The sequence below is a fragment of the Colletotrichum acutatum genome (genome assembly GCF_030867785.1).
Source record: "Colletotrichum acutatum strain CBS 112980 chromosome Unknown BDZ83scaffold_194, whole genome shotgun sequence".
NCBI classification, from domain to species: domain Eukaryota; kingdom Fungi; phylum Ascomycota; class Sordariomycetes; order Glomerellales; family Glomerellaceae; genus Colletotrichum; species Colletotrichum acutatum.
In genome coordinates this window covers 1-25848 of record NW_026849188.1, presented here as the reverse complement: position 1 = coordinate 25848, position 25848 = coordinate 1, and the positions used below count along the sequence as shown (strand labels likewise).

The following is a 25848-nucleotide window of genomic DNA, read 5'->3' as shown; positions in this document are numbered from 1 at the left end:
TCAACCACTCCAACTTCTTCTTCGACTATTTCATCAACGTTAGAGTCCAACACAGACACATCTTCAATCTCCTCCACGACCTCCTCTTTAACTTCCCTTTCAACATCTTATTCTGCCTCTGATCCAGCCTCATCCTTGACTTTATCGTCGGCCTCGTCTTCGGAATCTTCAATTTCTCCAACGAGCTCAGAGTTCACAACAGATACATCCTTAACCTCCTCCTCGAGTTCTTCTTCAACTTCCCTATCAATATCCTCTTCAGCTTCTGATCCAGCATCAACTTCATCCTTACCCTCCTTTTCATCATTCTCCTCTCCCTTATCGTCCTTCCAATCATCTACCTCATCCGAGCCCACCTTTTTCTCGACAACGTTAGTTTCCTTATCGACTTCAACCTCTTCAAGCTCATCAAGCTCTTTGTTGACCTTGCCATCGACCGCGACTCCGACGTCATCTTTCACTTCTTCTGAGTCCATCACGAACACCAACATCGAAGTCAGCAGTAGCGCACAGCTCTCTTCAACATCAACCGGTGGGCCATTCGCAAATACGACTATCTCCTCAACTTCTTCATTTTTCCTCACATCATCTACGTCTGCTGCCGATACCACTACGTCAAGTACTGAACCAACGATGTTCACTGATCCAACAAACTCGTTTTCTTCTTCAATTTCTTCTTCAGATCTAAGCTCAACGACTTCCACGTCTTCAACGACACTGCTTGACAGCAGCTCAATTTCCACGACTACTCTCTCAACGAGATTTTCTAACTCCTCGACGTATCCTACAAGTTCAAGTTCAACGCTATCGACCTCTTCCTTATCTTTAACCAGTTCTGTCTCATCCGTGAGCTCTCTATCATCAACAAGCTCCCTTTCAGTGACGTCTGTCTTGTCGGCGACCTCTCTATCATCCACAGACATCCCGACTTTGAGCAGCAGCTCGACGACTGAACTGCTCTCAAGTACAGGCACGCTCGTGACATTGACTTCTTCTGACTCAACAACGTTTTCGACATCCAATTCGAGCGGCACATTCTCGGACCTCCTGACAAGTCTACTGCCAAGTACCAGTACTTCATTGACGAACAGCACCTTTTCTTTGAGTACAACATCTCTCGCTGGTACGACTGTTGCGTCCTCTGGAAGCGCAGAGCCTACCAGCAGTTCTTCTATATTTCCATCCTCAACTGGTCAAACAGTCACTCTGACTGGGTCATTTGCGGATACGACTTCTACGTCAACCTCAGCATCGACTTCAAACTCGTTGACAAGCAATGTCAATTCCGTCTCAAATCCAGCCTCTTCAATCACGCAAGCACCTTCTTCGGACTTGGTCACAAGCACGATGTCCGGACCCCCTTCCATCCAAGCAAGCCAGAGTACGAGTTCTTTCAGCTCGACCCCGATCTCGGACCTCACTTCCATATCCGTCGCGACGGATTTGCCAAATATATTGTCATCAACAACCTTGGCGTCGACCACGAATGCAGCGACCGCTACAGACAACTTGGCATCAGACGCAACCTTGCCGTCATCTACCGCTACGCTGTCTTCCCTATCCGAAATTCCATCATCAACCATTCCGACAGACGTTTCCGCTACATCTAGTGTTACATCAGTGACTGGACCACCCTTTAGCTCCTCCTTCATTACCTCGACCCTATCACCATCGCCAACGTCAGTGTCCATTATTACAGACCAACTTTTCCGGTTGACCGTATTGCTTGTTGCTGCAGAATCGGCTTTGCCACAGTAGAGTAGTTATATATCCAAAATAGGGTTTTGTTGCTTGTTTGTTTTTGAGGTTGAAATTTTATCACTGGTGTGGGCAGCACTGTTATTAGACGGCCGACGGCGTTTCGGGTATTCCCCAGGGCTAGGCGGGAAGAGAGACACACGAAACGATATTCTTATTTAAGTACAGACCGGGTTCATGCTAGGTGCGAAGATAGACTTGCTTTCGTCCAATGAGACCAATTACCACTTCTGTCCACGGACTACCGGAAGGCATAGAATCGAGAGGCTCAGTCTTCTTTATTCAACATGGTGAAGTTCGATTGATTGAGGCAGGGTATCATACTCGATTGGCGATATGAACATTATGTAAACTTCAACAATTAGACTTAATCCGACATCTTCGACACGAGAGTGGAAGATGCTGGCGAAACCTAAGACGCTGGCGGTGGTGAACGCAGTTGATAAACAACTAATATATATATGTGTGTCACACTCAATTCGAAAACAACATGAATACTACCTCTCGTTCGCTCGCTCGATTTTGCTTTTTCGTTACATCCAAAGCAATACCCTTTGAAAGCCAAGGCCTCGGGATCACACAAGTGAACACCAGTTGTTTACGCATGAACTATTACAGCGCGTCTAGTCCAGCCAGATCAGGTGGTTTTTATAGATGAATGTGTTATGCTATGCGAGTCTCTAATAATTAACAACAGATTCATGATGCAAAACTATTCGTGGAGGAATAACAAAATGAGTGACTTTGCTGAATTGCGCAGTAGTACCTAATACTTGATCTCGTCCCACATCAATTCTCTTCCCAACTCTGACAGGTTACATCGTGTTCTGAACAATGCTTGACACCAGTTCAATTACTAGTAGGTCGTGTTCAGGAAAGCGCCACAACGTTCCCCTCCAGAGCCTGGCTCACCGACACGCTGCTCGCTGAGCTACCCACCTGTCCCTGACTACCGCTCGCAGGCTGCGATCCAGTTTGCGGTGTGCTAAGTTGAGGCTGGCTCGTCTGCGGAGATCCGGTTTGAGGTGGGCTCATTTGAGGAGAGCCCCTCTGGCCAGACTGGGAGGAATTTCCTGGGGAACCTGTCTGCGGTGAACTCGTCTGAGGAGCTCCAGTGGCTGGCATAGCTGCTGGAGGTGCGCCGCCCATGGGAGGGCCCATACCGGGAGGCATCGCCAAAGGAGGGTTGGCGAGCGACACAATTCCCATTCCAACCGAGCCACCAGCTCCAGCAAACGCGGCCATGGCGCTTTGGAGACCCTCCGCAGGAAGCTTGGAAAGAACGACCTGGCCAAGTGCAGCTGACAACATGTTCTGGTTCATGAAGGATTGGAGAAGCATTGGCGTCATGTTTATTTGGTCGAGCGTCTGACGCTGGAGCATTGCTGACATGACCATGATCTTCACGCTCTTCGTCAAAGTATCGGCAGCGTTCTGAAGGGCGATACCGTCAGAGATTCCAATCGGCGAGGTCGGCGCAACATCAGTACGGGCTTGTGCAAGTGCACCTTCGAGTCCCATCATCGCCGGGCCGAGAGCAGAAGCGCTATTGGGGTCGGGGGTCAGAGCCTGATATCATGTTACTTAGTGAATTGAACTCCTCAATTGAATGTGTGAACATTTCAGTGCACATTTGCCGAAGTCAACTTACTCTGATGGCTGTATCCAAGTTCGATGATGCCACTGAGATGGACACGAACGCCCCCTGAATTGTTTGGAGGTCTCTCTTTTGGACATCATTTGCTGGCGCCGCAGCCACAGTGCTGAGCACCAATGAGCCCACAACAAAAAAAGCCCTCATCCTCACGACCTTCGCTGACCAGAGCGAGAGAGATAGAGGGAGAAATGAGTGAAACGAGATCGGAATCAAACAGAAGAGATGGACAGGTGCCAGACCGGATTAACAAGTCACTTCGTTCACGTCTACGTCTACCAGGGGCGTCAAGGTCTTTTATGAAATTGCAACAAAAATTTAAGATGTTGGGATGTTTTCCACGCCGGACGACGTCCCAAAGATCTGGGTCTCGCCGGCAACCGGTTGGAGTGGACGTATTTGGTAGAGCTTGCTGAGAGCGCTTCAGATCTTCCGACGCTGCGGCAGTCGTCCATTGCAGGTATACAATCGCGAGGATCCCGTCATACGAACGAAGCCCACATCAAACCATCTAGAGCTGATCCAAACGCCCGGGTCAGGTTCTAGCCATGAGGAACTCCCGTTTGAGGGAATCACGGAGCTCCGATCAATGTCGTAGATGGGATGAAACGCCGTCGCGGGTCAAAGTTGCCTTGACAGCCTGCCAATTCGGGGAACTGGCAGCAGAGTCTGAGGGCTTACTTGGAGACGGAAGTCTGTGCGTTTTCTTCATACGGCGTAGAGCAAACAAAGACGGTGATGGCGAGTGCGATCAGTAGAGTGGCTTCTCTTGCGGAAAGCCTAGCTAGGTCATGGATTGTTTGCATGACCAGCCGGGCGGGCTGCCGAAGTTTATCGAACGTGCTTCCCTGACCATACCATGAGGCTGAAGTTGAGATCTTCTGATCGGAGAGGAGATTACTGCCGACTTGCGACGGCCGTTGATGGAAAGCCGGCTCCGAATGGGGAGAGAGAGAGTCACTGGTATGATGACCCGCTGTAGCGAGGGATTGGAAACCGGCTCCGGGAGGTAAGGACCAGAGTGGTTCGATTTCCAGCGTTTTCAACGCCGTTTGACTACCTCAGAACCGAGACCGAGCTACGCAAGGTTATATAATGCTACCTCCCCCGCGAGCAAATTCTTGTGAGTCTGAGCCAGTTTTGCTTTGGGTTATGCCCTTTGAAGGAACTTAAGAGAGCCGTTGCGCTCTTTCGATCTAGGGTATATTAACGCTCATCTACACTCACTCTTACACATATCTAAGATTACTTCAATCTTCTACTAAAGGTATTTGCTTGATTGCTTTGGGCAACGGAGGTTCCCACGCGTCAGTTCATGCGATTTCAATGGGAAATGGGCTAATCAACCCCGGCGGGCGTTACGAAAAAGAATAATTTGTTTCTGGCAGTGCTTAAAGACATGGGAGATATGGCAAATATTAGGGTCACACCTCTAGCTGTTGACAGGAACCTTGTAGCATCTTTGAAAATGCTTCACGTGTGAAGTAGGCAGCGTTCTCACAAGTCCCAAGCAAGAGGGGAGCATGTTTCACATTTTGACGACTACCTAGGACTAACATTTGCAAACGAATAAATAGTAAGGCATGCGAACTGAGGTAAGACAGAGAAATGTATATCTACTTAGATAAGTAACAGCTTGAACCGAGGTAGTTATATACCTAGGCCTTGCTCAATCCTAGAGAGACACCCCGCCAGAATGTTCAGCAAGGCCATAGCCTGCCCAATCATCTTCATCCGTCTCGCTTTCCTCTGCTTGTGCGTCAATGCTCCGGTTTTCGTCTGAAGAGAATTGAAAATCGTCCATGTCGGCTGGGTCAATTATAGTTAAGTCTTCCATTGCGAACGCTAGCCCCTCCATATTTGGCTGAACATTGGCTTCCAGCGACTGATGTGTTGGATAGGAAGAGTGAGTATTTGAGTCATGTCTCTTGCCATCGGATATTTTCTCTTTCAAGGCGCGAAGCGCATCCTCTCTAATCTTGCTGACGACCTTGTCGAGCAGGCTGTCCCTCTCGTTGGCTTCAGCCAAATCGTTGGCAAAGAGATTTGGGATAGCCCAATTTGAGTAGACATTCTTGTGTCCGGGCCGAACTTGGATGTCTGTATTATGAGCATCGAAGTAATATTCGCACAGCCGGCAGGTTGGTTTACTGCAGCCTATAAATCTGACGTCGTCGAAGAACGGAGTGTGATAGCGATTTCGGCCATATTCTCGATCGAGATAGTGCAATAACAAAATTTCGCAATGAACTATGGGTTTGAAAGACGTCTTTTGGCACTGGTGCATGATGGACTCATCCAAGCCACAGACCTGAAGAGTTTTGGCCTGTTCAAGAGTCGTATCACGGTCCGCTGAGTTTGCCATCATTCTCCTGATAATATTGTCCGCTGAACGCCTCTTTTGTTGCGTCTTCACACCCATATGGGCTTGGAGTGTGTCCATCGGGTTATTCATTGGTATACTTGACGGCAGCCACGTTATTTCGAAATTTTCGAATAGGTCCGGGTGGAGACGTCTGCGGCCGGAAATGATAGCCCGAACAGCACCGTGATACGAAGAAAGTCGTCCGATGAAGTGCTGTAGCTCACACCAGCGCTCGGACTCGTTGAAGCGTCCTTCCCTGGCTCTTTCAATGGCTGATTCGTATATCGGACTTTTGCGGAAGGCTTTCGCGGCTGAAATCAGATGTTCACCGTTGCGAGCGACTGCATTGTCATGAGGGGCCGGTTCAGCATTACTCTTCCAGGCATCAAGGGAAGCCGAGAACAACTTACACTCTTGACTGTCATCCAAAGACACCTCGGTCTGGGTCAAAGCCTGGAGATATTCTAGTTCATCAAGTAGAGGGTCCCCTGTAGAAGCAAGTATTTGGTGATTAATTAAGTTGAATAATTGAACACTAGAGACGCCGTTGACATGATCAATGGAAAACATACCCGCGTCCAAGGACCTAGCCTTCAATTCTTTGATGCATTGATTCAGTCGTTGGTTGAGTCGCGACTTATACAGAGTAACTCGCTGCTTATGAAATAGGAGTATGTCGTGAAGAAGTTCGCGGAAGACTGGGGATCTATCATCGTCTCCAACGTCTACGCGATTCTGTGAACCCATTTTGTCAAGGAGGGTTTGGATGGTCGTAGCTGCAGATTGAGCATCTTCCGAGCTCCGCTGATTGGATGCAAAGATGTATTGCACCTTGTCAGGCTTCTGAATGATGGCAAGGGATGTGATCGTAGACCCGAATGGTCGGTTATCATAGACTTGAGCCACTTTGTTGATGAAGAACTCCAGAATTGTGCGAGAACTGCCATCGGGCACGCCCATTTCAGCAGCATGCCGATATTGTCCATTCTGCATCCTTCTACAGGCTTCATTAAGACCACATAGCAAGACCAGAGCCTCGTACAACCAAACCAACCTATCTCGCAGTTTGACAGCAACTACACCAATGCCATCTATCGCCACGGTTCCTTTCGAATCAACGTATTAGTAAACTATTTCTGGGCCATGAGGGAGGATCTCATACGTTCTTGTCTAGGGGGAGCTGCCGGGTTCCCCGAGATCAGTTCCTTGCTTGCCATCGTAGGCAGGCCCGGTACGTAGGCTGTACTATGTTCTGGTAATCAACGGCGAATTCACTTTTAAAGACGGAGATTTTTCAAAAGGTTTGGTGAAATTGACTCTCGAAATAGCTGAGAACGGAAGCCCAAGCGCACTCATTTATGGGAGCCTAACCCGCCAGAACTCCGCCAACACTCGGTTGCCTTAAGCAAGGCAGAGGTAGTTGGGAGCATTGAGTCCAATACAGCCGAAAACACGTCCAATCGCACTTGGTTGTTGATGCAACATGCCTGTTTGATGCATTGAAATGCAGAATGAGACCACCAACATTGGATGTGCGGTGTCCTCCAACCACTTAGCTCATCTGCGAGCCACACTTGAGGTTGCCTTACCGGCCCCCAAGCCGTATCTCACCGAAAATCCCATGACTCCATCGGCATTATGATTGGCTTCAGATTTTTTGGCCAGAAGCTAGTTGACAGCTAAGGTCCGGGGCCGACCGCTCTAATGCACACTTCGAAATGATCATTGGCTGATGGAAGCGCGAACAATGTGCTGAGGTTGGCGTCAGGCTTTAGGTACTATTTGACATGCAAGATTGGATCTCTATGCCTGGCTTTCAAGCCAGTCTCGGCAAGTTCATGCTCACCATGCCCAACACCATATGTAACATTTCTATCAGTACCTCAAGTTAGTCGATTATCTGATGTCATGTGGCGCGAGTTGCTTGTCATGTTGTTGAACCAACAGCGCTACCTTGCATAACAAATGGAAACAGAAAACCAACGTTAGGGCATTTGTCGGCATTCGTACTCCGTGACTATATCATGCAAGACTTGCCCTCTGCTTTACAATTGTCCCATTCGGTCCTTCATACCCTTCTGGAATAAGGTCAGAGGCCCAGACTCCAGTCGTATACATACCATCAGTGTTGATTACTTCTCCGGCTGACCTGTTTTTTTATACTCAAGTTTCTATGCGGGCATGTGCATTCAACCGCCCTGTGTCATCTTGAGCCGTTCGCCGAGCTTTTTCAACATCATCATCCAGCGATTCACACACCCACTCCATTCGGAACTGTGGTTCATCAATTTGGAATTCAAGGTGTCATCCTTCAGGCCATTCCAGGAGTGTAAAAAACGGAGTTTGTGGAACTCATGCGCAGGGCCTCTGCGAAAGATTGACTGACAGGCACAAAATTCTTCTTTTCTCGGATTTTGAGGACGTCGCACTCGGTCATAGTAGCTTACACAGCTGTAAGTTTCGTTTTGTAGTCGCTTCATGCCGTCTAAACAGCACAAGGAGGTAGGGGCATTGCTGACCAGGTTATACCTCACATTTTTAGCAGTACCAGGTTGGGTCTTGGTACGATGAACAACTACGGCCAGGGAGACCCCCCTGAGTACGAACTCCTTGGACAAGTCGACCCAGGGGACTCCTATCTCGAAAACGGGAGCTATATGAATGCCCGAGATTTACCTTCTCAGGATAGGGGCCATCGCTTGGGCATCCCGCTGTCCAGTAGATCAACCGATGATTCACAAAACCTCATGTCGTTTGTCCCCACTTCAGGAACCGCACCCTCAGGACATTAGGCTCCTGAAGGTGGATGGTCGCAGAACGAGAGCTACTGTTTCGATCTACGGCAATCGCAGGTGCCAGAAGGGTGGGAGTTACAAGATCAAGAAGCAATGGAATTAGCGGAACGTACAATGGAGGAAACCAAGTATGAATGTGACATCTGCTGGAGGGGCTTCCCTAAACAACACAAGCTCAAGTAGGTTGTGGGGTCCCTAGTGCTTTCTCAGAATTGAAGCAAAGCTAACATCAGTACAGCAAACATATGAAAAGGCACACGAAGCCACTCAAGTGTCTATTTAGCATGCCGAGAGCCATTCCTGACCGATGCCCAGCCGGGTTTGCGGAGAAGAAAGACCTCATTCGTCACCAAAACACCAACCACGTAAGGGTCGACGGACCATACAAGTGTCCTGACTGCGGGGAAGAACTAGGGAGGCCAGACTATGTACTACGTCACCAAAATACTGCTTGCCGCATGAGAAAAGGTGGCGAATAGATGCTATGTGGGAAAGGCGAGTCTTGGTGGTAGACTTCATACTTCTTGAGTTACCATGCTTCGCGGATTCTTGTCTCCAACTTCATTCTTCAATCTCGCCGGACCCGCGCTGCTATTTCATTCCTTGGTCGACATTCCCCGCAAGCAGTCTTGGCAGTCTTTCCTTGATGAGATTTCAGGACGTCGGTCGATCAGTTGTTCGCATACTGGCCCCTACACTCTTTAGAACCCGTAGCATTGATTCAATAGCTCTTACAACCTTCCTGAGGGAAACGTCGTATCCTTCCTGTTGATTCTTGATCTGAACAGTCAACCATCCAACGCAGCAAGGAAGCAGACCTAAACCACTTCACGGCCTCCGCCAAGACGCATTTTGACGAACATGCCCTCGATCCGGGCCTTTGGTAGCTCGTGCTAGCAACAACGTTAATCTAGTTAATGTTAGCGCTAAGATAGCCGCGAGCGGACAACCGCATGGCATGATGCGCATTATTTCGGGCAGTGATCATGACCACTCATTGGACGGAGCCGAGAGCGGAAAGGGGATGTCTCAGGGGTGGCAAGCTCATTGGTCGTGCAGGAATGTCAACTCCCATCGTCAGATGAGCGCCGAGAGCCCGAGACGCCAGCCGCAAACAGATGTGTAGATGTAAACAGAGGCTGTTTTGAATCAAATGATATGTGGCAAAATGGAAACATGGTCAACAAACCTTCAAAATCACTCATTCCAATGTTGCGGATCTTAAATAGCGGGGTTTGCCCGCGAAAGCCAAGGATCCTGATGCTCCATCGTCTCAAGAATTTCTTGATCAAAGATCTAAGATGAAGTGGACTGCTTCTCTCACAATTGCGCTTGCCGCATTACGGCAGGTTGCTGCTACGAACTCAACATCATGCACCCCGAGGCTGATCAGCTACTGGATCAACGCCAACGCCTCCATCTCAACCGTCGAGTCGGTCGATGCGGGCAACGGCTTCTCCGAGGAGGGTAACGTCGCCTTCCCGGGCAACGTCACGAACTTGCCCAGTCTCTGCGCTGTGAGCTTCATCGCAAAGACATCGGAAGGAAATGAGTACAAGTTTGCCATGTTCCTGCCAGATGAGTGGAACAACAAGATCCTCACCGTGGGCAACGATGGCTTTTCGGGAGGCGTCAATGCTCCGGCCATGGCCGTCGGCGTCAAGTACGGCTTCGTCACACTCGGAACCGATGCCGGCCACAACTCTACCCAGAACAACCTCACCTGGGCGCTGAACAACAACGGCGCCAAGCTGGATTACGGACACAGGGCGCTGCACAACTCTCTCGCACTGGCTCAGAGAGTCGTTGAGAAATATTACGGTCTGGCCCCTACAGCATCCTACTTCTCCGGCACGTCAGATGGCGGTCGACAGGGTCTCAAGGCTGCTGAGATGTACCCTCGCGACTATTCGGCGCTCTTGATCGGTGGCCCGGCTTGGTGGCAGAGCCATTTGCAAAGCTGGAGGATCGCGATTGGTATCACCAACCTGCCCACCGATAATGCAAAGCATATCCCAGCTGAGAAGTTCACGGTGATTGGCGATGCCGTCAGGAAGCAGTGCGACGCAGCGGACGGAGTCGAGGACAGCATCGTCAGCGACCCCGGCAACTGCACTGTCAACTATGACCTCTTCACCTGCGGTAAAGATGGTGTTGACGTAACAGCTTGCTTGTCTGCGGAGCAGGTCACCGTCGCTCAGGCAATGTACGCTGACTACAAGGTCAACGACGAAGCTGTCTTCCCTGGCGTCAGCCCCTCGTCCGAATACGGGTGGGGTTCGCTGCTGGGTGGCGGTAACGGTTCTGAGCCGAACGAGGTGGCCGTCGGCTACATGAAGTACTTCCTCTTCAATGACGCGGAGTGGGCGTGGTCAAGCTACAACGAGACTGTCCCCGCGTACGCCAACGAAACGAACCCCGGTGAACTCGACGTCAACACCTTCAACCTGACCAAGTTCTCGAGCCTCGGCGGCAAGATCATCATGTACCACGGCCTGTCGGATGCCGATGTTCCAGCCAAGGCATCGCAGGTTTACTATGACAAGGTTGTTGCGCAGTCCGGCGGCGACGTCGAGGCCGTTCGCGCTTGGTTCCGTCTCTTCTTCATCCCAGGACTGGGGCACAAGACCACAACCGTCGACGCGCCTTGGTACATCGCTGGACCCGGACAGGCGGAACAACTGCTCGGCGGTGGCAACTACTCGGTGCCGGGCTACTCTGATGCAACACACGATGCGCTTCTTGCGCTCCAGCAGTGGGTTGACGGCGGTGCCGCGCCGGACTCGCTCATCGCGACAACGTGGAAGAACGCGACTGATCCGACTACTGAGGTCCTAAGGCAGAGGCCGATTTGCCCGTATCCTTCAACTCAAAAGTTCATCAGCGGTGGTGATCAGTCGAAGGCTGAGAGTTTCACGTGCTCAGCTTAGAGGAGCAGGGAATTGATGGCATTTGGTCGAAAAGAATGGTCAAAAAGATGGTGGCAGGCGATTGTTGCCAGCCAGAAGCGGCGTTAGGAGCTAGAGTACTGCATAATAGCAATAATGTTTAATGTGATATACTGTCAGACACAGACTCCAGTTAATGCATCAACCTGATAAATGAGTATGGCTCCATAGATACACCACGTGACCCCGCGCCAGTTTGCTGACAATGCAACCAGACAGATTCGACGCGTCGCCACTTCGCAACCATCGAAGCCATGGGAGAGGAGGGGCACCATCAATCCACACCCATGTAACTTGAAACGATCACCACCGGCAACATACTTCACCAACAAGCACGGCACTGACGTAGGAGACATGCCTTTCACGGTAGTTGCTCCGGCATTTCCATACGCTTCTCTCTCAACGGTGTCCATCATTTCACGATGACGGCATCGACGACGTCCCCGCCGTCCCTCGACGAGGTGCCAGAAGATGCCCATGGGGTTCCGGAGCATGACACCCTCAAATACTCTCTCTTGGGTCCATCTCTTACAAAAGCTGGGCAGGATGCTGTCGATCAGTCCAAGGTATGTCTCCAGCCTGCCCTATGGCAGGGTGACAACCTCCCTAACAGTGGCCTACCAGGTATCCGAGATCATCTACAACGCCTCGAAAGGATCAAAATTCTTCAATCGTGAAGAAGAACGCGACAAGACCTTGACAAAGAAGATTGAACAAATCCTCGAAAAGAAATGCCACCTCGAGAAGCAAGACCTCAGTCGAGAGCTTCGCCTCGCTGACCAGCTCATCACACAGTTGGAGATGTCCCGAGATCTCACTCAATACATCGTGCACATCGACTGCGATGCATTTTATGCTGCCGTTGAACTGCTAGACCGGCCCGAACTCAAAGATATCCCCTTCGCTGTTGGCGGCGGTGTTCTGACAACGTGTAATTACGTTGCGCGAAAGTATGGATGTCGAAGTGGGATGGCTGGGTTCGTCGCCAAGAAGCTATGCCCCGAACTGGTCCTGCTCAAGCTCAACTTTGAGAAGTACACGGCAAAGGCACACGAGGTCCGCGAGATCCTAGTCGAATACGACCCTCGATTCGAGAGTGCGAGTATTGACGAGGCGTACTTGAATATTACGGAATACTGCACGAATAAGGGGATCGAGCCGGCCGAAGCCGTGGAGCAAATGCGGCGAGAGGTCCACGAGAGAACCAAGATCACAGTTTCAGCGGGCATCGCAGCAAATGCGAAGCTTGCCAAAATCTGTTCGAACATGAACAAGCCGAACGGCCAGTTTGTTCTCCCAAATGATCGAGGCGAAATCTTGCGTTTCATGGCAAAGCTTCCCCCCAGAAAGGTCAATGGCGTTGGTCGTGTGCTTGAGCGGCAGTTGGCCGAAATTGGTATCAAGACTTGCGCGGACATCTACCCTTATCGCCAATTCCTCCGACCGCTCTTTGGCGACAAGGCGTACGAATTCCTGATCAATGTTCATCTCGGCCTAGGGCGCACCAAGATCCAGCCGGCAGAGGAGTATGAGAGGAAAAGCGTCGGCACCGAGAGCACTTTCAAAGATATGTCTGATCCCCAGCAATTCAGAGAAAAGCTGAAATGGACTGCGGAGGAGTTGGAGAAGGACATGAAGAGGGCAGAAGTCAAGGGTCGCACGCTGGTTCTCAAGGTGAAGCTTCACACGTACGAGATCTTTACGCGACAAATCGTGTTACCGAGAGCCATCTGTCTAGCTGATGACCTTTATCATTTCTCCGTCCCCATCTTGGCGAAGTTGGAGGAGGAAATGCCAGGCATGATGCTGCGCCTCATGGGTTTACGATGTACGCACCTTGTCAGCACGAAGAAGCCAGATACGATGGCATTCTTTGGTTTCAGATCACGAAGACCTGATGCTGCGGCCTCGCCTGAGAAGGCTTCAAAGCCTATGCACTCTGGAGCCAGCGGTGAACTTGACGATGACGGCTGGGAGCGATGGCCCGAGGAAGAACTTTTGGGGCTTGATAATCATGAAGATTTCCAAACAGTTGACATCGAGAGCGATGGCACGAACCTCGACAGCAAACCAAGCCCAGCTAGAAGGCACGGCAAAGAGATTTTGCCGAATCCTGTGCCGGAATACGCACCCGTCAACGATGAGATGTGGGATTGCCCAATTTGCAATCGCCCACAGTTGCCGGATGAACGTCAGTTCAACGAGCACATCGACCTTTGCCTCTCAAGGCAGACCATTCGCGAAGCCGTGCACGAGGACAAGCCCTCTGCGCCGCTCTCGAGGTCAACGACGCCGGACGTGAAGAAGGTCAAGGTCGGCGGAGAGAAGAAACGCGGCAGGCCACCCGCGAGGCCGTCGAGTGACGACCCACGGCAGAAGAAGCTTTGTTTTGGATAAGCCGTAATGAGAACCCGAACTAGATGATACCCGTGATATTACATGATCTCAATAGCTTTGCTGGGCGTGGAGAAGCCGCGCTCGTCTCCCCACCCCGCCTTTGTCTCCCACGAGTCAAATCTGCTTCCCCGGACGGCGACTCATTTCTTCCTTCTGGGCAATTCTGCTATTCACACTATCCGGCATCATGACAGACTGCCATCCTTGAACACGGCAATTACGGAAAAGTTCTCGAGTCTAGGTGGCAAAAGCCGGCGAACATCTCGCTCCGGGGACCTGCAGGTTCATGTCCGCGCTAGCTAGCGCGCGATGAGGGCGCCACGGCTCCTTTAGTCTCCAACGCTTGGGGCCTTCGTGATCCAATGAAGCAAGGGACCGAAAGAGAGGCCCTATGAAACCTTCCAATCCATGCGTTGGATTCCTCACGGATCGACAGGAGTGATCTCGCTTTCCAGATAGATCCATTGTCTTTTGTGAACGCCTCTTCGCGGAAAAGCATTCAAGATCTAGGATTTCAACTTCTGTGCGTCTATCGTGGACCCTAGTTCTTTTTTTGAACGGATGAGGCTTACGTTGTTCCGAAGGCGTGCCGTTGCAATTCATCCAACCGGCCCGGAAAACGGTGCAACGCCGCGCCCTCTCACGATGGCTCACTTGCAGGATCCTCCTCTCAAAGGGGGTAATCATGGCGCCAACGTTGCAAATAAGTGAATAGTGACGCCCGACTAAAAGCAACATTACAATGAAACTTTGGGCTGGCTTGTGTAAGGGAGAGTGATCCAGAGCCACGTGTGGAGGCTCGTGGAAAGCATTCAGAGCAGCCACTTGTATCAGAATAGATCAATTCCTCTCTTCTCCTAGATTGGTCGGCCGAGGGCCCTCACTTGCGCGGTATCAGAAATCAGAAAACAGAAGCTTGGACGTTGGCTGAGAGTCTCATGAAGTCTCCCTGCGCTCGTTCCTCGACAGAGTCAGCACACATCGTGAGGTTCGGACCATGGGCCAGACTTTACAGTTTACACAGCTAGCCAGGGCGCTACCACACCAATCCGTGTCTGCAGTCAATGTCTCATTCTCGTTCAGCAGTGACAGTCTCGAGATCAAGAGAACCGTGCACCAGTGTTATCTCAGATAAAGCAATGTTTCCTCTTGACAGGTCCGATTCAGCGACTCATGAATTCTCGCACTATCCAAGGCTCTAATGAATCGCTTAGAGATCTGCGATGACGCTTCGTCGTGCGGATCCTACGGTGGTTAGCTGACTGGCTACTGGCTGAATCCCTAGGCGACATGGACCCCAAGAGGGCCACGACGACGGCCAAAAAGAACATTACCCATCATGGCTCAGCTCTACGAGAGCCCGGCTCCTAGTTAGCGTCCGGAAGAGAGACGTCCCTTGACACTAGCGCCAGCGACCTGCTTTTGCACGCAAAAGCTTATGCAACTGACGATCCACACTGGAAGCCATCGTCTTGAACCGCGACTATTGTTTGCACCCTCCCACTCCTACCGAGGGCGGCGCCTGTGATGGGATGCAGCCGCGCTCCCTTGCGCTGCAGTCTCACTTCAACGGCCCCCAGCTCGGGCCATGAAGGCTGGCCATTTCCTTTCAGACTATCAACTGACAGGATTTGGCGTTCAACTCGTCTTCAAATTCTCCCTGCATTGAAAAGGACTCTCGAGATGTGATCGACATCGAGGGCCAGCGCTATTGTTGACGTAAACAGGGATCTGCACGGCGGTGCGCCGGCCTCACCACCGCGTTTGGCTTACCTCGAAAAAGCACGATGGGTACGCCCTGGCATCGTCTTCTAAGGTGGTTTCTGGCTGGTGAATCCTGGGTGACTGGGAAAGCACTTTCGCATTCCTTGAGGAACCATGTTTGCCAGCCCCATCTGCATTCCAGCATATAACCAAGACCATCCTCGGATTTCGAACATGCAGAATACCTAGCTCTATTCCCTACGCTCCTTTTCTGCTCGCCAGACGGCAGCTTCGCACATTACTATCAGATCTTGAGTCAACGACATAGAGATCAGTCATCATGGAGTCAAGTGCAGAGGCCACGCCTACACCAACTGCCGCAGCAGCGGCGCCTGCGTTCAACACTGCGCCAGTTGCGGTTTTCTGGCTTGCTTGGGGTGGATTTTGGACAGTGCTTTTGCTCTGCGGTATGGCATTTCTCTTTGTCAACCGCAAAATGCCTTTTCTAAGGATCCGCGGTCTGGCTTTGTCGTTTGGCGCTGTCACTATGCTCCACCTTTACTGGCTTTCGGTGCAGATCGGGCTTGCCATCGGCCAGTTCGTCCCCGATGGCGCCGAGTTTTGGGTGATGGGCCTCTACCTCCCCTTCGGCATTGCTCTTTTCCACGCTTCCAACAGCCGGTTCCTCCACATCGCCAAGGCGCAGCGGAAATATGCAGATAAGCCACTCACACAGTCCAACTCACAGTTGGACACCAGCAACGGACCGGACAAGACTCTGACGGGGAAGTTCCGGAAGCTCGATTACACCACCAAGATGCTAGCCGTCGTGTGCACGGGCATGCTTGTGCAAGTGAGTTGATGCAGGATCAGATGGCGTTGCACGTTTGACAGTTGACACATGGCTGACGTGCTTCACCATCAGCTTCTTCTAACAGTGGTTATGTATCTCGTCTCACGCAAATACCACCCGTCGTTTGGTGTCCCTGGCACTGAAGTGACGGGGACTCCAGCGCAGCAAAAAGTTGAGATGGGTAGAGGATGGGAATGGTGGCCTTCTGTATTTTGGCAATTCCTTTGGGCTTGGCTGGTCGCACCTGTGATTCTCTGGAAATCACGTGGAATCCAGGACACACAAGGGTGGCGTCTGCAGACCATTGCATGCTCTATCGCAAGGTAAGTTGAAATCCAGGTTAGCGCTTTGCCGCTTCTCCATGACAATTCCCCCGAGCCAACACTAATGAGTTCAGCCTTCACGCTACCCCTATGTGGCTTGTCGCCTTGTACGTCCCAGCGATGGCGCCCGTCAATGCCTACTTTATCCCCCCGCAGTGGTAAGTTATATGAAGCACGCATAGACACTTTCTTCTTCTCGGGCTTGATGTTGACTTGCTGCTAGGATCTGCCTCTCCATCACCTTCATTGAAATCTTTGCAATCTTCATTCCCTGCTGGCAAGTCGTCAAACATAGGACTCTCAGACAGGAAACCCTCGAGTCCATCGCTGTTTGGGAAGCCAAGAACAAGGCACGCGCCGGGAGAGACTCCGTCATCACCGGATCGACAAAGGTCGGCAGCCAAGCTTCCGTCACTTGGAAATCGCTTGCACAGCTCGAAAAGGACACCAGTCAAGCAGAAAGTGTCTACACGATGGGTGCCCTCGAGTACGTCTTGGACAAGAACCCCGAGCCCCTCCGCAAGTTCTCTGCCCTCAGAGACTTCTCCGGCGAGAACATTGCCTTTCTGTCGGCCGTTGCCGAATGGAAGTCATCAATCCCTCAGAGCCCCGGGTCATCACATCGATCAGTCGAGATCTCACGGGAACGTTTCAACCGTGCCCTGCGCATCTACACCGAGTTCATCAGCCCTTACCACGCCGAGTTCCAGATCAACATCGCATCACAGGACTTGAAGCGGTTAGAAGGCGTCTTCGAAGGCGCAGCCAGAATACTATACGGCGACCGAACGGAACGCTTTAGCGACCCTGTGGTGCCATTCGAGGATAATAGCTGGGGTGGACCTGAGTCAACAGCGGGTGGCTCTGAGATGAGTTGCGTATCACGAGATGGCAGCGGTGACCCCATTGCGGACCGGGTGCAGTACTGGGGCGAGATCCCCGAGGCTTTCAACGCTGCTGTCTTTGACGATGCGGAGTCGAGCATCAAGTACCTTGTTCTCACCAATACTTGGCCTAAGTTCGTCAAGGAGAGGAGGTACTCGCTAGACTCCGAGGACTCTGGGGAGACAGTTGAGACATTCCAGTCATCGTCAACATTGTCGTCACGGGTCAAGAAGTACTTCCGCACCATGAAGATCGTGGTATGACCTTAGAAGATACGAGGCAGGGCACGGCATTGGTTGTTTTCCACTTTCCTTTTTTCTACGATGATATCCCCAGTCTGCATGAGTTTCCTATACCAATTTGTAATTTACCATCGCCACAAAAGCCAACATCAATGCCAAAGTCACTGCCATGCACCTTGTCTCCCATCGAAAGACGAATGCAGCGTGTTGTGGAATCTGAGACAGAATCGAGATCCATCCATGTGTGCTCTCTATCTCCGTGACCTTACAGCTTTCGAGTTTCAATCATCAAGCCAAACTCCGTCGAAGTGCACCTTCAGTGCCTTTGTCCTCTTCCATGCTGTGACCTACTCGTGCGCAGCCATGTGGCGAACGTTTAGACCCGAGATCGCCACGCCACCGGCCGGGGCACGAACAAAGGTGAAGCGGGCGTTGGAGGTAGTCGACTTCGGCATGTCGCAGACACGTGGACAGAATCAGTGACGATCTCGTCGCTGCGGGAGATGCCGTTGTGAATGGAGGCCGAAGAATCGTGGTGGAAGTGTTCAATCTATTAGGATCGGAGGCACCAAGGTTAGCGGATTGTGGAAAACAATCGAATCTGGATGTCTATCGGTATCGCTTTTCCCGTGCGTGTCTGCCAAGTGGACTGGCTTGAAGACTTTAGACTTAGAACAAGGTTTGCATCGTTGCCTAGATATGTCTCACGTCAAGATAGCACAGATGCGGACTTTTCCCTTCGACGCTTCCTACCTTAGTTATGGCCCTTCTTCCATAACGGCATCTTGAAAGTTCCGCCATTGGAATCTTGCTCTTTCGTGCGTAACGTCATGGACGTAATTCCGCTTCCGGTCATTCAGAGTTTGTGCGACTGTAACACCAACTCTAAAAGTCTCGGACTCGCCGTGTGTAACTATACTCATGGTTCACGGTATCTATGATTTGATTCAAGCTTTAGTACCGTTCCCGGATTGAAGGGCATAGAGGCTCTTCGATTTCTGGCTTCCTTCAAGCGGATGGGAAGTATGTCCGGAGCGGGTTGGCACATGTTGCCGACGGTCCGCCGGGCGGCTGTCGTCCGCGGTCCCGTTGCGGCCGGGGAATTGCTCAACTTGCAACATGGACGGTTGGGGTGATTACATATCCCACCTCATGCTTTGAGTTTTTAAGTTCGAGGCTGTCCGGAAGAAAATTCGGAGCTCTGTGGATGATCAACGGGTTGATCGGGGGCCACATGGTTTGGAGTTATGGCAGAAACGGGTCGGGCTTGCGTAAGTATCTTTTTCTTTGGAAACGTATTGATGGACTTTTAGGTAGAAACAGCTGCACAGCCTGACCGTGATTACACTGATCAGCATAAATCGCTGCATGTGAACTATTAGAAGTGTAGTTTATGAGTACCTTGAATGAAATTTAGTCGTTTGCTATCCAGTGAACTCAGAGTGATTGGACAAGCTCTTAGAGCCCATCTTCAGCGCATCACAACATCAAGGACGCCCGCGGCGATCTAGGGTCTTCGTACTCCATACAGATCATCCAATCGCCGGAAAGACGAAATAATAAGACAAGGATGGAAACCACCCAAACGGGAATCTCGCATGACACTCGAAACGTCCCCCTCGTGCTCCTCCCGGCCGTCGTCGCCATCACCGGGGGCCGGTGAGGCCACGAGTGGATACCCCGCCAGCGCCGAGACCAAATCGGGTGCCGCGGCGACCGCTGTGCCGCTATTCTGCAGCGTTAGTGCTCACTCCCGTCCCCGTTCCTCAGCAGGGAAGGCAGCGCCAAGAGCATCAACTTTCATCCGAAGCTTACCTTAGTACCTCAGTGGCATATTCCGCGCGTCCTCATGCACGTCAACTTTGGAGATACAAAACACTCGCGATGCGATGTTGTTGAAGACGTCTGTTGTGCCGCTGAGTTGTCAACTCATTCCCAATACCTCATCTGCACAGCGTAAAGCAGACTACCTATCGCAGAAGTATCTCTAATCAACGACATGGCGGGACTCGCCGTATATGCGGCCATCGTCGCTGCTATTGCCATCTCTATTCGCATCTTCTACCTTCGACTCTTGCCCAGACCGATATCAGGGGGACCTCCATACAACCTCGATTCTTCCAAACGAATCCTCGGAGATGCGCCATACTTCATCGAACTCGAGAATGCGGGCGAATACTGGCTCAAGTTTTTCACGCAGCTGCTCACGAAGCACAACACCCCAATTGCCCAATTCTTCCCTGGACCTTTCGACAGGACCCATATCGTCATTGCTGATTATCGCGAGGCTCGCGACTTGATGTCGAAGCGGGGCAAGGATCTCGGTCGTGGGGTTACCAACGACATAACATGGAACAGCGTGATTCCGGGCCACTTCATCTCCATGGAAGATTCGCATCCTTCTTTCAAGGACACCAAATTCCTGACTAAAGATCTCATGACACCAAGCTTCTTACATGGGGTACGATAGCGCTCGTAATCAAAAACCTTGAACTTGTGGTGTGTAATGCTGACAGAATGCAGGTGTCGGCACCAGCTTCACATAAAATGGTTCACAAATTCATAGAGCTGTGGAAAACTAAAGCCGCCATCGCTAATGGCCGGCCGTTCGAGGCCGATGCTGATCTCGAGGCTTTTACCTACGACATCATGAACGCTGCGGCTTTTGGCACCTCTGTGGAAGATAGCTACACTAATGAGAGACTCGTGTTGCTTCCCTCGCAAAACGGATCCGAAGCGCCCAAGTCTGATGCCGCACAAATTGCAGAGTTCCCGAAGAACTTCCCGCCACATCTCCTATTCGCCCTGAACACTCTCAACGAGAGAATTAACGGTGCCTTCCGCGCACTCATCCCCAAGCTCTTCTTTCTCTACGACAACAATCGACCGACTATCCGTCGGGCATTTGGCTTGAAGAAAAGCATTCTCCAGTCTCACATCGACCGCTCCGTCGCGAAATTGTCCAGCAGTAATAGCTCAAAGGAGGAATTTGCCTCGGCAGTGGACTATATCGTCTCGCGTGAGATTTCAGCGGCAAATGCCGCAGGCCGAGAGCCAGTCTTCAACTCGGCAAGGATCCACGATATGATCTGGGGCTACCTCGTCGGCGGGCAGGATTCTACGCACAGTACGCTCTGCTTCACGGTCAAATACCTAGGCATTCACCAGGACATTCAGTCCAAGCTACGAGAGGCGTTGCGGCTTGCATACCCAGATTCAGTTGCAGAGAAGCGGGAGCCTACAGTCGACGAGATTACCAAGACTCACGTCCACTACCTCGATGCATTCATTGAAGAGACTCTGCGTCTGAGCAGCCCCGCTGGAGCCATAATGAAGGAGACGCTCGTCGACATGGACATGTTTGGGTATCGCATACCCAAGGGAACACCGCTTGTCTTTCTCTTGGCGGGGCCAACGGTCTCAGAAGCCGGTGCGAAAGTCGACGAGGCGAAGCGTAGCGAAACATCGCAAAAGGTCGCCAATGAGGGTGTCGGAGATTGGGCGCTGACCGAATACCCTCCAGAAGAACTTCACCCAGAACGCTGGTTACAGCCTGACGAGAAGGGCGAAATCGTGTTCAACAACAGAGCTGGCCCGTTTATGAGTTTCAGTTACGGTCCGCGAGGATGCTGGGGCAAGAGACTGGCGTACATGGAGTTGAAGCTGATTATTACACTCTTGGTTTGGAACCTGGACTTTATGGGGTTGCCTGCTGGGTTAGAGGATGATGCGCTTCTTGAGGGCATATTCACGAAGCCCAAGTCATGTTTGGTGAAACTAGGATTATGAACATCACCCCGATTGGGGAGAGGAGCTCTACCTTGGGGAGAAATGTGAAGAGGTGCACTCCAGCATCTAGCGTGTCTGAGGGCTGAGGACCTTCAGGGAGTGACCAGTTGCTGATGATGGAGTTTAGCTTGCTGCTATTAAAGGACGTAGCTGGAGCAGTTGCATGCTGATAATGCGCAAGTTCGATATTATGGGACTATGATAGCTATAATCCTCTAGTGACGTTGCTGCACGTGCAACATCATCTGGGCAGACTATCTTTGTTAACATGTAATTCCTGCGAAGCTTCTTGGACCATTGTTAGAGCTGTGTTCAATACACATCCTTTCATGCCATGCTGTCACTTGACTCCGGATTGTCTCCAAAGATTCCATCAAATTTGGTACATTCGTAGCCGCTCAAATAGTAGATGCCGTGCCAAATGCAATCAACTCCTACCAGTGACTCTAAGTCATACTGTCAATTCCTCTGCAGATCGGGGGCTGCAGATTCGGTCTGCATGCCTCGAGAAACATAATGCTCATCCCTGTCTTGGAAAGGCTTCTCCGGTAATAATAGACCAACAAATTCCCGCCTATGTTCTCTCTACGTTGAGTACCTTAGGTACTCTTACCATTGAGTTCTTTCATTTCGGCGAATAGCCTGTCAATGTCCCCAAGCTGCACGTCGTCGAAATCTTCAAACGCTGCACCGATGGCATAGAGCAGTACGCCGTTTCCCCCTAGCACATTTTCGCTCGTGCTTCGTTGACGAACACAGTCAAAACCCACATGGCCAGAGGACTGGAGATTGGTTTCGCCAGTCTCGCTGGAGACACTCGTGGCAGTACCCTCTTCACCCGCGGAAATCGGGCCCCCAGTGTCTTCCGCTGCCAAATTGGGCTCGTTAGCCGGACGGCAGCAATAGCAGGTAAGCCGGACCAATACTTACAGCGCGAGTCGGGTTCGATATCATGACCAGGAAAAAGGAATTCCTCTATGTCCGAATTGCATTTGCTACGTTCATCGGGACGTATGTCAGATGATCTGGAGCGCTTCTTGTTGAGTCCGCTGAGAATCTCAACGATGCGCTTCCATTGCTCGTTTCGCAGTCGATACAGGGGATGATCATTCAAAAAGTCTGTTGTGCCTGCAGCTTGATAAAGTTGCAGTAGGTCGGCTTTGTCCCCCATATGCTGCTTGTGGATGGCATCTTGATCGTCTTTGTGGACATGAAACCGCCAAAAGTGTAACCTGCCATTCGAGATCAGTTCCTATGGTTTGGATTCCAATAAGCTAAAGCGGATGAGGATTGCCCACTTTAAGCCTGAAGGATACTTGAAGTTTGTGATTTGACAGCTGGTCAGTGTTTCCAAGCCGGACTTCCCAAAATACGGGCATTTCAAATGGCCCGTACTGGCGCCGTGTCTTGCTTGACTCTCGGAGGTCACCTCAGTTGGGGCAGTCGTTTGGGATTGCCGAGAAGTGCCGCTGGATTCCGTTTGTGTGCTGGATTGCGCCGTAGAGAAGCTGCAGCGGGGGTCACGACGAGGATTGGGAGGCTTGTGAGGGTGAGGGTGCCCGGGCTGAATTCGAGACTACATTATGTTATTGGTACGCTCCCTGATATAAATCGGCTCGCCAAACTTACGTCCAGGTCTTCCAAAGTCTTTTTTAACTCCGTTATGTGATCGGCCCCTCTATTCTCCCCAGTGGCGCGAAACCCCTCATGATTGGCGTTCGAGGGCCCAGAGCCTTCTATCGAGGGCGATAGCTGGGGCTGGATACTTGCATTAGTTCTGGCTCCAGGTACTAAGTGATGGGCAGACCCTGTATCGAGAATCCCGATTCCATGGGAAGGGGTCGCAGCGAGCGGGAGTACCGCAAGCTTCGACGTGAATGTGGAGAAAGAAGGGTTGACGGGCAGGGGAAGCTTGTGTTGCAAGAGATGCAAAGCCAAGAAGGAAACAAGGAGGCATCTGAAAGGCATCCAACAAACTCACAGGATCCATGCTACCTTGCCCACGATGTCCGGCAGACATGTTGCAACTCAAATTCGACTGTGCGCGGCCAGTGGCATGGTTCGCCGAACGTGTTCAATATTTGGGTATATAATGGAAGAAAAGGGAGGGATGAATTTGGCTTGGACCATTGATGGGGGCGCGGGAAGAGAGAGATCTTAGCAGGCTGAGTTGCTGGCGACTCTCCAGCAGTTCGGTGCTTTGGGGGTGGTGCGGGGGACGTTATCAGCCCGTTGGGTGGTGGCTTGACGTTCCTTGGCAGCACTTTTTTCTATACGAACATTTCATCAGTAAGAATCCAGTCAAGGTACAGATATCTCCACGAGCTTTCCCCTGCGCAAGCTGCTCTACTCCAGAGCTAGCCACCCCGTACCGGAGCAGCGCCTTTACCGGAGCGTATTCTGTACCTTGCATAAGGTAAGGTATGGCACCTTGAGCCGCTGTCACCATTGGCCGTGGACAAACAGTTGGTTGGGGCTAGCTAAGGCGACCTCATCCCATTGCTCGTGGAGAAATTCAAGTTGGGGGCTAATTAGTGAGCAGAGGATGCTGGCCGACGTCATAGGCAAAGCTCTGTGATGCGATCTTTGCACCGCCTCTCTACAACCACAACAACTCAAAGACTTTGCGCTCCACCTCGACTTTGGAGTTATTCTCTGCTCTGACCGAGCTACGGCTATGAGAAAAGTGAGTACGTACGTATGGCTTGAGCGTCTTCAGGGCCTCCGACATAGGGTATGGCACAGCACCACAATCCCAGCGGTGTCCGGCTCTCTAGCGTACACTACTCCGATGCAAGCCGTTGCAAAACCGACTGGAGAGTCGCGAATTCAACAACGCGCACTGGCGCAGGACTTGTCAATAACACCCTAGGAACTCACCGATCCTGGGTCTTGGCTTTTGTTCATTATTTGGTACTACCATGAGGCTCAACACCGAATTTCCCAACTTCACGGGATCGTCACCGGCAATGTCCGCCAGTATGATGGCTCTTGCTCACGCGCAACACCTCCTTTGGTCCTCTGAACGTAAGTTGTTGGCGCTCGCGGTGGACATAACGGCGGTCCTAGGAACACTTGTCGGCCTAGCTCAAAACACTGCTTGTGCTGGACTTGATGCGCGCCTTTGCGCTCTCGCAATCTTTCTACACGATTTGATTCCATCGTGACGTATGTCACAGTTACAAATCATGTCATTCCCGGTGTCGGTGTCATGTGGTGGTTTCCTGCCCAGAATCACGGACTTATTCGTGCTGTCAAGACTCGTTGTCCTCGATTCTGTAGATATGTCTACGCAACCGACACCGTGGACTTTTCCACACATCTACGTAGATGTCGTAATGATTTCCTCGGTAAGTTTGCTCCAACTACCGGCTGACGAATTGTTATAAAGTCTCCAATGCCACTCCTGGAGGGCTTTGATCGAACAAATCAACTACACACCAGACCAAACACCAAATACAACCTACTTTGCTCATCAAGAACCACCAAATATCTCTAACCATGGCAACAAAATCCTGCCTCCTCCTCACCAAATCCTCCGTTTCTACACGCCCTGGCGGCACAATCCTGGCAGCGGCCGGCTACGAAGATGCGCGAGGGATCGTGGAAGCTATAGAAGGCACACTTGAGGCGAACACCAGCAAAGTCAAACACTTCCTCAAGACCAACGTATTCTGTCTCAAGCCAACTGTGTCGATCGCCACACTTCGCCCAGTGAGCTCTTGCTTGTCCCCATCAGAGTCTATTACCTTTACAGTTACTAACAACTAGCAGATCGAAGTTCCCGACCTCATGGCACTTCCTCCCTGCAAAGCCTTGATCCGACACTTCGCTCTCGATGAAGCCTTTACTGAGGCGGTAAACAAGCCTCAGTCGATGGATCAGGGGTTCTACACACACATGTTTGATCTCTATGATGATGTCTTTGTGGACATCGACCAGCAGGAGGATCGCATCGTTCTACCCCAGCACGCGCTGCTCATTGAATACAAGATGTCACCCAAAGCTAAGAAAGTCATTGGGGGGCTGGCTTCGGTGATGGGAGGCTTGATTGTCATTGCAGTCAAAGCCGGGGAGGGATCGCTCAACTGAAGGCACGTCGTTCGTACATCGCAGGGTTCATGATAAAGGACAC

The 25848-nt window shown here is 51.3% G+C and overlaps 9 protein-coding genes across 9 annotated transcripts; 5 read left to right on the top strand and 4 right to left on the bottom strand.

Annotated features, from left to right (window-relative positions):
- Window positions 1-107: 107 nt before the first annotated feature.
- BDZ83DRAFT_797472 (uncharacterized protein) lies at window positions 108-1850 on the bottom strand (the record flags this gene model as incomplete). The annotated part of the gene is made up of 2 exons (XM_060515894.1): window positions 1239-1850; window positions 108-1184 (listed from the first exon to the last, which is right to left on the bottom strand). The coding sequence occupies exons 1-2, from the start codon at window positions 1689-1691 to the stop codon at window positions 108-110; spliced, it is 1530 nt and encodes a 509-aa protein (XP_060358319.1). The 5' UTR covers window positions 1692-1850.
- Window positions 1851-2865: 1015 nt separating this feature from the next.
- Window positions 2866-3532, bottom strand: BDZ83DRAFT_684369 (uncharacterized protein; the record flags this gene model as incomplete). The annotated part of the gene is made up of 2 exons (XM_060511240.1): window positions 3410-3532; window positions 2866-3327 (listed from the first exon to the last, which is right to left on the bottom strand). A coding segment is annotated over exon 2 (417 nt), but the record flags the coding sequence as incomplete, so codon positions are not given.
- Window positions 3533-4795: 1263 nt separating this feature from the next.
- BDZ83DRAFT_642076 (uncharacterized protein) lies at window positions 4796-6777 on the bottom strand. Its single transcript, XM_060509592.1, has 2 exons — window positions 6188-6777; window positions 4796-6118 (listed from the first exon to the last, which is right to left on the bottom strand). The coding sequence occupies exons 1-2, from the start codon at window positions 6768-6770 to the stop codon at window positions 5088-5090; spliced, it is 1614 nt and encodes a 537-aa protein (XP_060358317.1). The 5' UTR covers window positions 6771-6777; the 3' UTR covers window positions 4796-5087.
- Window positions 6778-9873: 3096 nt separating this feature from the next.
- BDZ83DRAFT_592604 (feruloyl esterase B) lies at window positions 9874-11502 on the top strand (the record flags this gene model as incomplete). Its single annotated transcript, XM_060506550.1, has 1 exon — window positions 9874-11502. One exon carries the CDS (start codon window positions 9874-9876, stop codon window positions 11500-11502), a length of 1629 nt encoding a protein of 542 aa, XP_060358316.1.
- A 440-nt stretch (window positions 11503-11942) lies between these two features.
- BDZ83DRAFT_592562 (impB/mucB/samB family protein) lies at window positions 11943-13917 on the top strand (the record flags this gene model as incomplete). The annotated part of the gene is made up of 2 exons (XM_060506548.1): window positions 11943-12086; window positions 12145-13917. The coding sequence occupies 2 exons, from the start codon at window positions 11943-11945 to the stop codon at window positions 13915-13917; spliced, it is 1917 nt and encodes a 638-aa protein (XP_060358315.1).
- A 2044-nt stretch (window positions 13918-15961) lies between these two features.
- BDZ83DRAFT_657494 (uncharacterized protein) lies at window positions 15962-17945 on the top strand (the record flags this gene model as incomplete). Its single annotated transcript, XM_060510966.1, has 4 exons — window positions 15962-16474; window positions 16547-16797; window positions 16872-16955; window positions 17093-17945. The coding sequence occupies 4 exons, from the start codon at window positions 15962-15964 to the stop codon at window positions 17943-17945; spliced, it is 1701 nt and encodes a 566-aa protein (XP_060358314.1).
- Window positions 17946-19923: 1978 nt separating this feature from the next.
- On the top strand, window positions 19924-21713 carry BDZ83DRAFT_657493 (cytochrome P450; the record flags this gene model as incomplete). Its single annotated transcript, XM_060510965.1, has 2 exons — window positions 19924-20385; window positions 20448-21713. 2 exons carry the CDS (start codon window positions 19924-19926, stop codon window positions 21711-21713), a joined length of 1728 nt encoding a protein of 575 aa, XP_060358313.1.
- Window positions 21714-22012: 299 nt separating this feature from the next.
- Window positions 22013-24016, bottom strand: BDZ83DRAFT_155148 (uncharacterized protein). The gene is made up of 5 exons (XM_060501355.1): window positions 23695-24016; window positions 23343-23471; window positions 23012-23289; window positions 22644-22945; window positions 22013-22581 (listed from the first exon to the last, which is right to left on the bottom strand). The coding sequence occupies exons 1-5, from the start codon at window positions 23731-23733 to the stop codon at window positions 22313-22315; spliced, it is 1017 nt and encodes a 338-aa protein (XP_060358312.1). The 5' UTR covers window positions 23734-24016; the 3' UTR covers window positions 22013-22312.
- A 1031-nt stretch (window positions 24017-25047) lies between these two features.
- Window positions 25048-25848, top strand: BDZ83DRAFT_155135 (uncharacterized protein). The gene is made up of 2 exons (XM_060501354.1): window positions 25048-25427; window positions 25488-25848. Exons 1-2 carry the CDS (start codon window positions 25215-25217, stop codon window positions 25803-25805), a joined length of 531 nt encoding a protein of 176 aa, XP_060358311.1. The 5' UTR covers window positions 25048-25214; the 3' UTR covers window positions 25806-25848.

What these genes read in the sequence shown, in the direction of transcription:
- BDZ83DRAFT_642076 (XM_060509592.1), bottom strand. Translation starts at nt 6,770, where the DNA reads ATGCAGAATGGACAATATCGGCATGCTGCTGAAATGGGCGTGCCCGAT. An exon ending in TTTGGATGACAGTCAAGAGT is followed by an intron (nt 6,119 to 6,187) that starts GTAAGTTGTTCT and finishes ATGACAATGCAG; the next exon opens with TCGCTCGCAACGGTGAACAT.
- BDZ83DRAFT_155148 (XM_060501355.1), bottom strand. Translation starts at nt 23,733, where the DNA reads ATGTCTGCCGGACATCGTGGGCAAGGTAGCATGGATCCT. An exon ending in AGACTTTGGAAGACCTGGAC is followed by an intron (nt 23,290 to 23,342) that starts GTAAGTTTGGCG and finishes AACATAATGTAG; the next exon opens with TCTCGAATTCAGCCCGGGCA. An exon ending in TATCGAACCCGACTCGCGCT is followed by an intron (nt 22,582 to 22,643) that starts GTAAGTATTGGT and finishes CCAATTTGGCAG; the next exon opens with CGGAAGACACTGGGGGCCCG.
- BDZ83DRAFT_155135 (XM_060501354.1), top strand. Translation starts at nt 25,215, where the DNA reads ATGGCAACAAAATCCTGCCTCCTCCTCACCAAATCCTCCGTTTCTACA. An exon ending in CGATCGCCACACTTCGCCCA is followed by an intron (nt 25,428 to 25,487) that starts GTGAGCTCTTGC and finishes AACAACTAGCAG; the next exon opens with ATCGAAGTTCCCGACCTCAT.